The sequence below is a fragment of the Grus americana genome, chromosome 3 (assembly GCF_028858705.1).
Source record: "Grus americana isolate bGruAme1 chromosome 3, bGruAme1.mat, whole genome shotgun sequence".
Classification (NCBI taxonomy): Eukaryota; Metazoa; Chordata; class Aves; order Gruiformes; family Gruidae; genus Grus; species Grus americana.
Genome location: NC_072854.1, coordinates 15,778,955 through 15,794,863, shown reverse-complemented (window position 1 = coordinate 15,794,863; position 15,909 = coordinate 15,778,955). Strand labels below are relative to the sequence as shown.

At 36.7% G+C, this 15,909-nt stretch overlaps 1 protein-coding gene across 6 annotated transcripts in view; it reads left to right on the top strand.

The window, feature by feature from the left end:
* Window positions 1–15,909, top strand: part of GREB1 (growth regulating estrogen receptor binding 1) — a 105,795-nt gene that overhangs the window by 42,414 nt on the left and 47,472 nt on the right. For 5 of the 6 annotated variants that reach the window (XM_054821623.1, XM_054821624.1, XM_054821627.1 and 2 more), the window contains exons 2-5: window positions 1,313–1,469; window positions 7,898–8,020; window positions 8,766–8,942; window positions 15,536–15,718. In XM_054821623.1, coding sequence (XP_054677598.1) covers window positions 1,313–1,469; window positions 7,898–8,020; window positions 8,766–8,942; window positions 15,536–15,718 — 640 coding nt within the window. The remainder of the gene's footprint in view (window positions 1–1,312; window positions 1,470–7,897; window positions 8,021–8,765; window positions 8,943–15,535; window positions 15,719–15,909) is intronic. The other variant, XM_054821626.1, reaches the window with a different exon arrangement.

Below are 15,909 nucleotides of genomic sequence, written 5' to 3'. Positions count from 1 at the left end.
ACGTGAAATTTTTTTCAGTAGTGCCTGCTTTTAATCTAGATTATGTACTTAAATGCTGCCTGCATTGTTTTTTAATTCTTACTGTGCTTCTATTAATGTTATGTATAATATCATTATAGTATTAACTATATTATATATACAGTATTAACATGATACAAACAAGTACACAAAAATATGATTATATATATAAAATATGCTTTACAAAGACATAAAAAGATATCCAAATAATCAACTTTTTATCTTGTTCCTTTCAAACCCCCTTTTCCATCAAGAGCAGTATGCAGTTTCACAGTAGTTTTCCTTTTGCTTGACTGATTCCTACAGGATGCTTCCCAACAGGCTCATTTCCCAAGCAGTTCCCAGTGCTGAGGAGGGGCTGTTCAGTGTTTAGGAATTACTGCCACAAACAGGAAGCATTTCATGCTTTCTATTCACAGTTACTTGAGGAGGGAAAAGACATGGGGCCCAGGGCAAGAGCTACTTTGTAATAGGAAAAGAAAGCTGACATGGCTTTTGGTTATACCAGTTCATTGTGTTCACAGTGGAAAGCAGGCGGCAGTTAAGTACGTGGGATATTCAGCTGGAATAGACTGACTCCTCAGTGACAGAATGAGTAAATTATGCGGTTTCACTAACAATGGAGTCCTAATAATCAAATGCAAAATCAAATAGATAATCGATAATGTCTTATTCTAAAAAAAAATAAAAATGCATGTTTACAGGGAAAAATACTGCTTAAGGTAAGAAGGAGAACCATTATATTTCACAATATCTGAGTTACAGCAACACTACATTATTTATGAGATGGCACCTCTAAAAGATATGTTGAACTGCTTTAGCCATGAGTTTTCAGCCATGATGAGCCATGTAAAGGTAGATACACAAAACTGTGCTATTCCCTAGGTGCTTTAAAGTTTATTCTGTTCAAATTATGTAAACCAGAACAGCTGTTTAACAGATGAGATTGCTGACTATTGAAAATGCATCTCCTCAATTGCTATATAAACCAAGGAATTACTCAAATCAGATTTCTAGCCACTTCTTCAACAAGGTGTCAAAGCTTTCTGCCTTGTTGCTGAATTACAGAAAGCTGTTACTTCTAGATAACTTCCTGTAATTTACCAGCAGGATCTGCTCAGCGACTGCTGCAGTCAATGTTCTTTTCCTTTGCCTTTCTTTGTGGACAATGAAGCTTCTTTCTTTCATGAGAAATGTTGTAGTCTGACATCAACATGCAGTGATCGAGTTCTGAGTGCTAAAATTGAAACATCTTTTTTTTTCTTTTCTTCTTGTCTCTTTTTTTTTGGAGAAGATGGGAAATTCTTATGCTGGTCAGCTCAAGACAACACGGTTTGAAGAAGTGTTGCATAATTCTATTGAGGCTTCTCTCCGCTCAAACAACTTAGTTCCCAGACCAATCTTTTCTCAATTGTATTTGGAAGCTGAACAGCAACTGTCATCACTGGAAGGTAGGAAATAGTGGAATTTATATTTCTGCTCAAAGACAATTTGGCTGTTTGCTCTCCCAAGGCTCAGCACACACATTTCAAATCGGAATACAGAAAACCAAAAGTATTTAAAGTTTTTCTTTGAATTTTTTTATGATCTACAAATATATATATATATATTAGAATTGGATTAAAAATATAGACTATGTTGTCTTTTATTTTGGTAAAATTAAGCCACTTGCTTGCTCAGATTTATCAATATACATAAATTGAAGTACTAGGAATCTTTGGAGATTTGGAACTTAAATCTGTTGTCCTATAATTTATCATACACTGCTGAAAGTTATACAGTAAATGATGGTAAACACATGATAGATTTATAAAAGATATATGCTAAGACTGATTTTCATTATGAATAAATACAACAGAAATATTTTTAGCTTTTAAGAAGGTTTATAATCACTTCGGGCATATTTTTAGTTATTCTGTGGTTGCAAAGGTAAAAATTTAGGATGTGTTCTCTCATAAACCTTGCACAAATTGGTATTTAACATATGGGATTTCTCACTGAATTTTTGTGTGTGTTTAGAGAAGTCTGCTTTCCGAGTTTCATTTGCTCAGTCTTTTTTTTTTTTTTTTTTTAATTGAAAGTAGTATAGTTTAAATGAACTGTATAGATCTGATAAGCAAACTCATGATACAATTTGGTGTTTTGGTATGCTGTTATGTGTAGTTGTCTCGTGGTTTTCAGTGAGGTTACTGGTGTGTGCAGAACACCGGCATGTTGGTGCAAGGTTGTGTTTAATAATTTCATTATTTAGCCATTTCTGTCCTCAGGGTGGTGTTTAATTTCTTTGGTCCAGGTCTACTTCCCCTGTCATACTTTGTTAAATGTGGCTTAGATATATATGTAATGAAAAATTCATAATGGTTAATCCACAGTAACAGAAAAAAATAATCAGCCCAAGAAGTAGTAGTAGATAAAAGTGTTTTGCCCAGATTAAACTCTTTACTATTACCTCATGGTAACAGCTGAGAAAACATTTCTTGAAAAGGTAAATCTGCTTACAGCTCACACATCATTAGTCATTTCTTCTTCTTTTTTTTTTTTTTTTCCTAATATAGAACATAATAATGAATATATATTAATTGTTTAAAAAGATATGCTGCTTATTCCATACACATAATGATCCATCAAACCCATGTCACAAAATGGATTATGACATCAATTGGGAAAGATACTACAGGAGCAGGTGCATTGTTCAGGGACAAAAGTGCGGTTTCACACTTCTGTAACTTCTTTCTTTCAAGGCTGTCAAAGAACTGTCTAAACCTTGAGGGGTTGATTCCGTTTTCTTTGCAGTTAATGGAAACAGAATTGAACTGTAATTCATTAAGTCTCACAACAGCCTGGCAGAGAACATTCCTTTCACAAAACTTCAGAGTTTTTCCTAGGTTGTTCCTCAGGTGGGAGAGGTCTGCAAGCTGGTGACATGTACTCCAGCCTCATCATAAATTGAGATTTCCACTTCTAGCTACATGAATCCCTGCACTCTGAGGGCCAGGAGGCACCTGAAGCAGAGAGCCGTCCTTGGGGCCTTTTATAAGCCCCTGTCCTCCCCTTTCTTTGTTATCTTTACTTGGCCCTGGCCTTCTGACATGATGATAGACTCAGACTATCCTTGGTCATAGCTGCCTCTTGGTCCTCAGTATAGTAAGTGTTTTCCTGTGGTGAGGGAGGCATGATATAAATAATTTAGACAAGGTAGTGCAGTTGGTCAATGCAATCCAAGTGTTTTGGCTTTCCATTTTGTAGATTGATAACATGTTATAGATGTTCAAAGTAGCATATGGCAACAATATGAGCCACTGGTAAATAAGGCTGAGATTACGGATTTTTTCTCTGATGATGTTAAAATATCAAAATTGCAAGAGAGCTTGTATATATAATTGAGGATATAGCCAGTTGAAGAAAAAAACAATTAGATTTTTTTTAAGCTTTATCAATTACCTGTTGTAACTTGTCATTATTTTTAGATTTATATTTTTTGTTTAAAAAACATTTTTCTGTCTCCTTTTGATACATAAATGACCATCTAAACCTGAAAAAAAAGTACCTAGCCACTGACACTAGCCTAATATCATTACATATCTGCCATGATAATTTATGCCCAAAAAGAATTTATTTGTGCAAAAGAGACTGTAGGGTGCATGGAGACAAGTTAAATGAACCTGTTGGTCCCTTCTGGCCTAGATGTTACATTTTTTGCAATGAACTTGCAAACACATATTTTCCAGTGAGTATGGTTTACCAGTCTACATATTCTAGATTTGAAAAACCCGGACATATTATAAACGTATGCCTTTATAGTCATTTATACAATTATATTTGCCTATAAAATTATTGCAGCTATGTAAATTAAAAGTACCATGTTCACCTAAGTTGGTTTAGACATAATGTCACATCTCCTTGGCTCCAATAACAATAATATTTTTTTTCATTCTGGGACTTTTTTCCTGCCTTTTATTATTGATGTGTTTCCTCTCTTCTCTAGACCTGGGAAATTCATGCAGTGCTTAAAATAGTCCAAAATCATTGTCATTATTTAAACAAACATCTTGCTAGATTTTTCATTTTATCAAAAAGGCTACAGTTTGCACTGCTTGTACATTTCTAATGAGGGTCTTCTAAAGTTTTCTTAACTTTCTTAGCCTTTGTAATTGCAGAAATTATCTGCAAATGACAATAAATGGTCTGGATGTTCAGGAACTTTCTAGGAATGTGCATTAAAAGCTCTTTAGAATAGAAGGCAAGGTTATTTGGCTCTAACAGGTTTAGATTTCTTGCTTATCTCTGTTTGCCTAGTTATTACCATAATAACTGTGGACTGGATTGCCAGTTATTAGACGTCAGTATGTGCAAATCAGTAAGGCTCTTTAATTCTTCACTTCTGAAATCCAAATCCCATTTGAATCACAATCACATTCACAATTTCGATTCTCTATTCACTTCTTATTTCTCAAATACAAAAATTATTCCATTTTTTGCTTGTGCTCTTAGATGCATTTGGGTGCCATCTTTTAGCCCTGTGTATTATGTTTATGCCAAAGAGGTATGAAGCCGATTTCAAAAGTTAATGACAAGTGTTATTTTTCTGTTAGCATCTGAGTCCTCTACCACCGATGTTGCTGGGACTTCAGTGGGAAAAGGATGGGAAGCGTGTGGCAAAGCAATGCAGAGCAGCAGTGTGGCAGTTGGCTCCACTGCAGTGAGGTTGTTCACTGAGTGGTGTGGTATTCAGCTCTGACAGCAGCACCACGTCAACTTTGCAGTGAACTTGTGTCTGTGGTTAACTGGTTCCTTCCTTGATCTGCAGTTAAGGGAGGCTGGCTGTTCGTGGATGCAATATATTTTGTGGCTGTTGATTCAAGCCCTGATGTTGCAATCAGCTTGTGCATAATATCAGCCCAATGAATAGTCCCACTGAGAAAGAATTATATGTATATTAAAATAGTCGCAGAACTTATATTTAAATTAAGGAGAAAAGAATTTTCCATATGAAATGTCTTAATCACAACTGTATAAGCATAAAGGTCCAATAAATCCCTTGCTAGAACTGAGAAGAATTCTTTAAAGCAAACAACGGTATTTATGGTATCTATGAATAAATTTAAATTCATTAAAATATGGACAAAATCTTCACAGTATGTTGCTGGTTTAATGGTGCTGTATCAAGTTACATCAGCTGGCTGCCTAGTTCTGTAACACACAACAGAAAAACTATGGTTGTGAGTCTGCTTTTGCCATCATCTTGTCTCTGGTTTTGAGTGCTTGATTGTGTGTTCTTTTGGGATTGTTTAAGAAAAGATGTGGAACAGATGCATGCAAACATAGAGTTCTTTGAAGGGGCCCTGGTTTAAAAGGAAAATGGAAGCAGAAACTGTATATCTTTTTTAAAACAAACAGCAGAAACCCTAATGATGCCCTTTACAGGTGACAGCAGCTCATTCTTGTGTATTATAGGTACATGTTTGCTCTTGCACTCTATTAATTTTTGACCTGAAAGCGCTGTAGCTCTCCTATTCCTTAGTCTCCCGTTCCATTTATTGTCTCTATCTTTTTTTTTTAATGTGAAATTAAGTGTTACAGCTGAACGAACCTAACAGTTTACCACTGCCTAAAGGGGAAAATCTCATATCCCGCTCCCTCCACTCCTCCTAGCCATATGTTCCCACTTTCTCCCTTTTAATCAATTTTGGCATTTTTGGGATCTTCCACTGAGCTAATTTAATACATAAACCCAGTAAAAAAATCCTGGCTGCTTTTGTTTGCTTAGTTAGTTTTCAGCTGGGTTGGCAAGCTGGGATGGCTCAGCACAGGCTCCACTAAGTGTCAGAGCTGGCACAGAGGACAGAAGGAACTTCGTGAGGAAAGAGAGGAGAGCCAGACTCACCCCCTTTGCATTGCATTTGGATGTTAGTCAAGGTTAAGTCATAACACATAACATACCCCTGAGTTAAATAGCAAAGACCGAGAGCTTCACTTTTCCCTTTGTTCACTTTCAGCATTTTTGTCTGAAAAAATGCCCTTAACACTACACCCTTAAAACATTTGTGTTTAATGTTCTGTCCTTATTTGTGTGCACCAGGACTGAAGCTTGATGTTTAGATACTTAAAAGTAAACATACCCTTCAAATCCTTATCTAGATTGGGGTGTAAACCTTAATATCCTTTAGAGAAAAAATCTTCAAACTCCAGATTTACTTTCTTCAGCTTCCTCCCTAATTCTCATTTATCCTGTAGTATTTGTTGAGTTGATTCTACAATAATTTGTCAATAAAATAAAAAGATATTCTGAGGAGGGTCATAGGAAAAAAAAATCCTTGATGAATATCCTATGAGATTCTGAGCGCCTGATCCAAAGTCACTTGAAGCAAAGAGAGTATGTCCTGTTGACACTGAGCTTTGGAGGATGACTGCAGTGTGCTTCATTGTCTTTCTGTTTCAAGACTAAAAGCTGGATCAACAGAATAATGTAGGAGCCTAACTGCTATTTTCCTTGCCCAAGTCCAAACAACTATTTGGCTTCTTGCTGACTCTCAAGCACCTGCAGCCCTTCACCACCCAATTTTGCCAGTGAAAGCTCTTTGTGTTTGCTGCAGGCATGTCCCTGCAGAAGCCAAGAAGGTAGAAGCCTAAGACAAAAGCCCCACTGGGTTCACTTAGTACTGGTGCCTTATCTCTGTTGTATGTAAGGCTGGATCTGGTCTGAAATTTTCCTTAGTCCTGTCTGTAGAAGCGTTCTTCCCATTTAGCATTTAGGTGCACTCCTCTGCTTGCCAGCTTTGTCCCATTTGCCATGAGTGTGGCTAAGCCATAAGAAGGAATGGAGTTACTGCTCGGTAAGTTTTGCTGGAGCTGTTGCATTATGCATGAAAAAATTATTGTCCTATGGGTAGAGAGAAGGAAAGAAGCAGTATCTAGTTGAAAGTCTGAAACATACACAAATAATAAGCAGATGAAGTCTTTTATCAAGCAAGCTATCAGATAAAAATGCTGAATTAGGTAGCCAGCACACCAGAAAAGTGGTTTACAGCAAAGAATCTGAAGAAGAAACACCTACCTAAAGCCCTCTAAAAAATGAAGCCTACATTGTGTATTCTTCTCTCCAGCATTCAATATTGCCTGCTAGACTAGCACAGTCCATGCATAGGCTGCCGTGACAGGCAGACACCTGCCTTTCCTTGACATTGTGCAGGGAGCGGCAGTGGTTTGCGCAGAGCTCTGGATTCTGGCAGGAGACAGACGGCCTGAGAATTAGGTGTTCTTATCCTGGCATCATCTGTGGTCAACCTAGTTTTGAGGAGGAACTGTTTCTTCAGTTTCCTGTACAACATCAAGGACATGGTCAATACCTAATTAATAAAATCTGTACTTGGACTGTAGCCAGGACATTCTAAAGTGCTAAGAAGTAATGACTTTGGGTTTATATTGGCTGTTAATATTATAAGCAAAGAATACAGTTACACTGTTGTGATCAGCAAGAGTTCAAGCACCAAGAGTTAGGCCTCTAAAAATTAAGAGGTTAGCTTAAAAAATAATGAGATTTAAAAAAATAATAAATTGAGGGTTCTTTTTATTCGTCCTTCAGTTTGTTTAGGTTTTGGGTTTTTTTTACTTTTTTGGGTGCAGTTGGGTCATGCTTTTGAACATTTTTTTTGCACAGGAACTCTTTTTGATGAAAGACATTCTATTGTAAGCATGACTGGAAGTTGGAGCTTTAAGGAAACAACAAATATCTTAAGAGTTGGCAGCAGTAAAGTCATTGTCAAGAGGAGAGAATCCAGTTTGCTATAATACTTTCTGTAACTGGGTCACCGTGTTCATTCATTGGTTTGTTGCCAGCGTTTTCTGTTGTCTAAGTCATTTATGCTATGATAATTTGTAGCAGGCAGCAGAGCAGATAATGAGGAAGAAGAAGAGGAGGAGGAGGAAGAAGGCTCAGAATCAAGCAGTCCTCCTGTTTCTTACCAGATGAAGCCTCCCCCAGAAGGATGTTGCACTACTGATGGTAAGAAATGGACTGAACATGCTGTCAGAAGGCATTTTCCCTACTGAAAAGGGTAGGATTGGGGCTATTTCCCCTCTAATTCATCAGAATGAGATAATCTATATGATATAGAAATTTTAAAAATGTCAGTGTTCGTTACCTGCCAGATAAAGCTGGATTGCTCTTGGTTGATCTTATACTTGACAGGGTCTTTGCCCAGTGTGTCAGATAAGCATTTGTGTTGGAATGCCTGGCATGAGAACAGAACTGCTTTTTTAGGCAACTTGCCCTTTAAAAGGTTGAGTTTGCAGGCATAGCATTTTCTAAAATGAATATGGTAATTCTTATGGCTTTATCATAGCTCTTTTCTATTTAAAGTGTACTTCATTCAATGCTGCTGTAAAAAATATTTGAAAACCCAGTGAAATTCACCAGATACTGAGAACTATTATCTCCATTTTTGAATGTCTGACCTAAGTTATGATGATGTTAGCAAACAGTCCCATGAATATGTAGGTTGCAAAACATCATCAAGAGAAACTTCATCATATGTTTTCAGAATTTTTTTTGTTTAGTGTACTGGTAGCATCTGTTTATGTCTGACAAAAAGGCAGGGAAGAAAATTATCTCTTAGTTTGCCCTTGATCTCATGGGATATAACCTTGTTTTTCATTAAAAACATAGGAAGTCCTTTAATGAAAACAATCGTGATATTAAACAAAAAAATCTTGTCAACTTAAAATACATTGAATTGATTTTTTTCTAGGTTTCTGCCAGGCTGGTAAAGATTTGAGACTGGTTTCAATTTCCAATGAACATATTGAGGTACCATCAGGGTTTTTACTTGTTGGTGCAAAATCACCAAATTTACCTGATCATCTTTTAGTGTGTGCTGTGGATAAAAGATTCTTGCCAGATGACAACGGGCGCAATGCCCTGTTGGGTAAGTGTCTGTGATTGCAGTAAGTGAATTCTTCTGTGGACTACAATAAATAGCTAACCTTTTTTTGCAGAGTGAGTTCAGCAGATCTTATTTCCGTTCCTGTCTACAGTAATGCTCACTGATGATGCACAACAAGATAACAACTCAGAGCTGGCTATGTTTGCTTTGGAAAGATACAGAGTGAGGCAGTTCATTAGAAATGCTTCATCACCTTCTATCCATTAGTCCAAGGCTAAAGTTGTTGTCTGATCAGTTTATGTTCTAGTTGCTGGAACTGCACATCTGCTAACTGGATGAGTTGAACTGCTGCCTATCTCTGTTTCAGCTTTCCAAATACTGACATGGACAGACTGTAGGTCTGTCAAGTGGAACTTTCAGGCTACTATATACATGTAAACAGTTTGATGATAGTTTGGACTACAAAAATTTATGACCTTTTTGATTTATCTCTTTGAGATAGGGATAATATTCTCCACTGTGTTTGAACAATAGCATGGGTTCTGGATCCTAACATATGACTTTTTGCTATTATCACAGTATAAATAAATAGGGATTATCATAAGTTGAAATTTTTCCTATATGAGTAATCAGGTAATACTGTGTGTTTGAATGATACTGTTTGTAGGATACTTCCATTTCTTGCTTTTCATCTATTTAAATGTCTAACTTCTGACATAAAACTAGGTCCTTCTATCTATTTTTATTGTAAACTTTCTGATGGCCATTAGCCTCATCCAAATCAACCCAAATAGGGAAGATCTGCAATCAAGTGAACAAATGAACTGATTATTAATATTATTAAAATGGAATAGTTTTTATATTGGGAAAGGTGGTATATAATCGGAGGGAGAACTCTTTTTTTCAGTTGGGCACTCTCAGGTTCTTACTTATTATTTTCTTAGTTAACCAAAAAATACTGCATCATATATCTATGTACCAGTCTGAACTTTAAATAGTAAAAAGGAAATATTTGTCATGTGTTTTAACAGTTTTCTTTCACAAACACTGCGGGATATGACGTGAACTCAGTTCTTATCTCAGTTTGAGCAACTCTTCAAGGCATTTGGGATGACAGTGTAGTGTGAAGGTGCATAATGTAATTCTATGTACAGTAATTTCTTTCCTCATGTGATCTTGCAGAGTTGGATTGGTCACAGCACATTTGACCAGTGATTGTAAAAGAATTAAGAGGGTTGTAAATCACCCACGTGTTGTCATTTTAAAGATAAAGACAGGAATGTTATACCACTCAAGTCATTCAGTGCTAGCACTATTAACAACTTAAGCTCCTTAGGCTGTTAGCAGAGAGGAAGTAGTGTATTTGTTAATTGCATGCTAAACAAGAACAGAAAAAGGCAACAGGAACATAACTGGGAGGTTTTTATGCTACTTGCATCCTCAACTTGCTTATTTAATACATTTTAGTTTCCTGAAATCATTTAAATGCTTATTTTTGGCTGTTGTTAAACACCAGTGAATCACACTCTTTTGCAAAAAATTTTAGTAATTCTGTAGGATGACTTGTATGTATTCTATAACAAGCCTAAATAGAAAAGAAATTACATCCTTTAAGATCCAAAGTCTTCATCTGGAAGCTGGAAATAATTCCTGGTCCCTAATCTAATGAAAAAACATGGTATACCTTATTGACATGAGCATAGCATACTATTTGTACAATGGATCATACTGTAGATAGAAATGATTGTTTGATTCTGGTTTTCATACACTGATGCAAGTCAAATCAGGGTAAGTAAAATTAGAAGCAGACATGAGTAGTCTCACGGTTTCAGACACATAGTGAGATAAAAGACAGAACCATACTTGCTTTAAATTCTCTATTAGTATAACACAGTGACCTCTGTCTTGTGATAGATTTAAGCTGAAAACGTTTCATGTGAAGAAGGGAAGCTCTTTTTATTGTCTTGCTTTTAAAGACAGGATAAAAGGCTTATTTTTGGTAGTCTGAGTTTAGGCTGTTCCCCTTCAAACATGTTTGGCTTTTGAAACAACATGGAAAGTGATCCTGTCAAGCCTGTCTGAGTTTAGAGGGAAATTGAACTGGATTCATTTTGAATTGAAATGAGCTGTCATCATGAGTCAGAGTATATCCTACACTTCTGATAAGGCTTATTGATGGTAAAGGCACATTGCTTGTAACCCTTCAACCCCACTGTTTTGGCTTAATTTCATCCTTTTTCTCTTCATATACTGTGTGTATTTGCAAGGCAGCTGTTACTCAGTATTGTAGATTTTTTCCAAACCAATTTATTTTAAGGAAAAAGGCACCAATGAATTACCCAATAGTTTCCTGGTTTCTCATGATCTGCTTGCATGTTTGTGAAGATGCCTGTGGAGCATACAAAAATTCCAGAAGAAAACAGGAAATGTCTCAGTAGTTTCCGGGCCAGCTTTTGACTTATGGTCTTGTTCCCATTAGAGGCTGTTGATATGCCTCTGGGGCATGTGCCAATTTATTGATTATGCTAATAGGTTGTCCCACCATCAAGGCATATGTGCTTGTGATTTGGAGGTCATTTCTGTTGGAGGTTGTTTTGTTTCTTTGTTTTTACAACTGATATATTATTCCACAAGAAAAAAAAATTCCTGGAAAAGACTGTATTTTTGGCAAGCAAAAAGTTCGCTGTGTCTGAGCATGTACCTCATATGATTCTGTTAATCAAGTTAGATCACAGGTTTAACTACTTTGAAAAACAGATTCAGCTTTTTGCCTTTAGGAAGCTGTTTCTTGGGTTTTATGCGACCTGAAGGAATGCTTAGATGGAGGAAGCTCTTCTGTGATAGTGCGATATTTATTGTTTCCTAATAAAGGCAGCTAACATGTACCACTCCCAAAGATTTTTTTCTCTTTAGTTTTTTTTCCCCAGTTCTCACTCTTAAGGAAAGTCTCTCATGATAAACAAAGCAGCTATTCACCCATCATTTTCCTTCCCAAAAGACCAAACAGCTGCCCACTTTCCTAGCAGGGAATAAGAAATCCTTTTTTTTTTTTTTCCAGTGGGTCCCTGAGGTCAGAATGACAGAGGAAAAGATTAGTTTGCTTGCATTGTAAGCTGTGTGTAAGATGAAAACACTGTAGTATAAAATACTGTGGCTGCTTCTGTTAAAATCTGCAATTTTCTATTGGGCTTTTGTAATAGTAGTGAGTTTCCATACAATGGAGCTCTCCAGTTTGAACACACTGATTTCATTTATTTTTTAAATTTAGGGCTTCAGTCTTCAAATTGAATAGTACTGAGTAGGTGGGAAAAATGTGAAGCATTGTCAGTGTTTGTGTGCTTTTTCTTATGACTAGAACTGAAAAGAAATACTTTTGCTGAAAAGTTGAAAATATAATAATTCGTTGTTTAAGCAAGCTGCCAACTTTCCATGAAAATATTAACATTAATTAAAAGCCTGTTATTAATTTAAAAGAGAAACAGGAAGACATTTTTCTGCCAGTTTATGAAAGATCAGATTATGAAAGATTATATTATGAAATATTAGCCTTCCATCCTGAAGACCTCTCTTTATCCCTAGCACAAGCTCACTGTTGATCCAAAGGAACCATTTCCCCAGAGAGAAGGTAGGTCAGGCTTCACACCCTTTTAGTCCAAGGTCCTTCTTCTGACCACAAGGACCCTACTGTAGAAGAGCTTTTTAAATTATGGACAGTTGTTCATTGTGATGTGAGCAAATTCAAGCAACTGCATATGATAAAATACCAGCTACAATCAAACACCTTTTGATTAAACAATCTGCAGAGGGTAACAACCTTAAGTCACTACTGAACTGAGTTGGATATGAACTGGTGACCTAAAGGTGAAAGGCTTTTAGCCCCTAAACTCCAGGCATTGATTTCTAATTCTCTTGTGAAATCAATCCCATGACATAGATATATTGAGTCACCTTATGGCTGCCCCGACTCCCCTGACCTTTGTCCTCTCTATAATGTATGGAAGAATATTTAATGCAGCTTGTTTATGAAACAAGCTGTCCCCTCTATCAGCTGCTGCCTCGGGCCATGGCACGTGAACAGGGCATTCAGAGAAAGGAGGCTGATGAAATGTTTGGGTTCTCCATGTTGCACAGTGGTATGAGCAAAGTTGGCAGAGCCCGGCAATGAGTAATGATGGAACAGCATTTTAGTGCATTGGAATTCTAAGATCATGCTATGTTCTATCTGTGATGTCAGGGCTGAGCTGTTTTAATGAAGCAATGGCTATCATCAAAGAGAGCGTCGGTCAGAACGAATGGGATGAAAGAGTGTTGGCAGGATCTTGCAAGAAAGGCCTCTTAGTCTGACTCAGAGGAGCTGGGGAAGCTTGAGGTGAAAGATGATAGTTTGACTTAAAAGGAAAATTAAAAAATAAACCTCTAAAATGTTCTCCAAGAACTTTTCAAAACAAGTGAAAGATCTGCTTAATCCTTACTAGGCCTCACCTGTATTCTATACCTGGTGTAAACTAATTTTCCAGTAGACCTCACAGAGTTAAAAATAGGTGATTAGGGCAAAAGGTTATTTCAGGTAGAAGTTATTGCTAAATCTGGTTTAGGCAGATGATGATTTACAAAAGTTACCAATAATGACTCATCTAAAGTCCACATGGAGAGATTTTATGTCCACTGTCCAACTTCTGTTGAAGAAATATTTCTACCTGTGGCTTTGGCAAGTTGCTGGACACTCCCAGCAACATAATACAACCTAAAAAGTGTACGGATACTTCTATTTTACTTCTGGAAATAGTCCCCTCATGCTTGTGTTTGAAAACACGTAAGGGCTTGTAAGTGGCAACCAGGCAAAAATGCCAGTGCTGCTGGTCATCCTCAGTGTGCTGCCAAATGTATGGGAAGTTTGCATTTACTAGCAGAGGCATTTTTCATGATTTCTTAATCTGCATAAAATGCATGCAAACTCTACAGCTTTTGCCACATCCGTTCTAATTTTGTTTCCTTTTGTTGTTGCTTTTATTGCAGCTACTGAAGGCTCTGTGATGTTAGACAGATGCTTTTGTGCTGACTGATATAACACAGAGGATTCTGCAGAGTCATGACTTGTCCTAATTTTATGAGTCATAATGACATTTATCATCCTACCGACCAGGATCAGAGAGATAATAGGCAGCTTTCAATAGCTGTTAGCCACTTGTTCCCGTAGATACCAGACCAATTTCCACATGAACTTAGGTTTTTAATAAATTCTTCCGAGCCATTTGAAAACTAGTGAAAGTGCTCTGGTTGTAAACCAAGCAACAGGTGTTTACAAAACATTATATTTCAGTGCCTGTATTTTACAGAAGGAAAAAGGTATTGACTGTTAATTTGAAAACTTAATTTGTTTGAAATATGTGATTGAAATAATTTTCATAAATGGCTCTTAATTTTATCTACCATATTATTGATCCTTTACTCCAGTCATTTTTTTCCAATGTTGTCCTTATGTTACATGAAATATATTTCCTTTATTTTTGCCATCTTCCAATTCACTGAACACACACCCTTTCCAATTCCTGAGATGACACATAAAAATGTTCATTAGATATGATTAAAATAAAGGAAAACTGCATACTTCAGGTAATATGTAGGGAACAGAGAGAAAATTTCCATGGGGAAGATTATCTTCTAATTGCACGCTACAGGATTTCTTTGGAGATAACAAGTATTTTCAGACAGTTGCATTGGTCTTATGCAAGATAAAAATTTCTTAGGAAATACTTTGGAAAATCGACAAAAATATTATTTAAGAATCAAAAGGCAGATAGTCAGCTGTGCAAGGAATGCCCATTATTTATGATGATAATGACATCACCATCATGAGCCCCTCTTTGAGACTGAAAAGGTGTATCTCAGAACAAGAGGAAACGGCAGTGTCCCTGGAAATGCCCCATCGAGCCTGAGTACAATAAGTAAGCTTCTTTACATGCAAAGGCTATGTCTCTGTCATGTCTGTAAAGTTGCAGACACTTTGTTTCCGTAATCATAAATAGTTTAAACTGCTGTGAAGTGCTAACACAGTCCAGCCATAATTTGAGAAAGCAACTTTAAATTAATAGCCCAGGAAGGCTTTAGTATTTTTTCCTCTCTAAAAACAGCATCTGTAGTAGGAACTTGGTGCTTAAATATACTTAGATCTAATTAAATATAATAGATTAAATATACTTAATTTCCTGAGACTTAATTGCCTGTTTAATTTCAATGAAAGCTGGAACAGAAGTGAAGCATGTACTTTCTGTGGTGTTGAATAGGGCTGGAGTTAAGCATGTGATTCAGTACTCTTCAGTCAGAAACTTCTTGGTTTAATGTTTCACAGGTAGGTAATAAATAGGAATTGTGATCTTTTTCTGGTGGGAGAAACTGAAAAAATATGACTTATTTTATTTGTTCTCTAAATGTGGGGCTCTGTTTTTTTCAGTCTGGTAGCCAAAGTGCAATGCAGTGGACTTTATGTAATATTTTTTTTGAGGAAAATGTTAATAAAAAGCTCACTCTGTGAAAAAAAAATAATACAGCTTTTCTCCAGGAAAGAGTCATGTTTGGATGTTATTAATAGTGACCCACCTATCTCATTGGATTATATGTATTGTTTATTTTATCAGGCTTCTCTGGGAATTGTGTTGGCTGTGGCAAGAAGGGTTTCTGCTACTTTACAGAATTCTCAAATCACATTAATCTTAAACTGACCACTCAGCCCAAGAAACAGAAACACTTAAAGTATTATCTGGTCAGGAATGCACAGGGAGCTCTGACCAAAGGATCTGTAATCTGCTGGAAAGGGGCAGGTAAGATAATGAAGCTGTCTTCCTCGAGCTCTGGTTTTCATCATCCAAGCTTAGCTATCACAAGGACTGGCGTCTGTGTAAAACCTAAGACAGACCAGTTGAAAGAAAGACTCTTGAAAGCTAGGTGATTACTAGAGTAGCTGTAAAAAGCAATTGGCAGACCAAATATGAGGATGGCATGTCTGAAGATA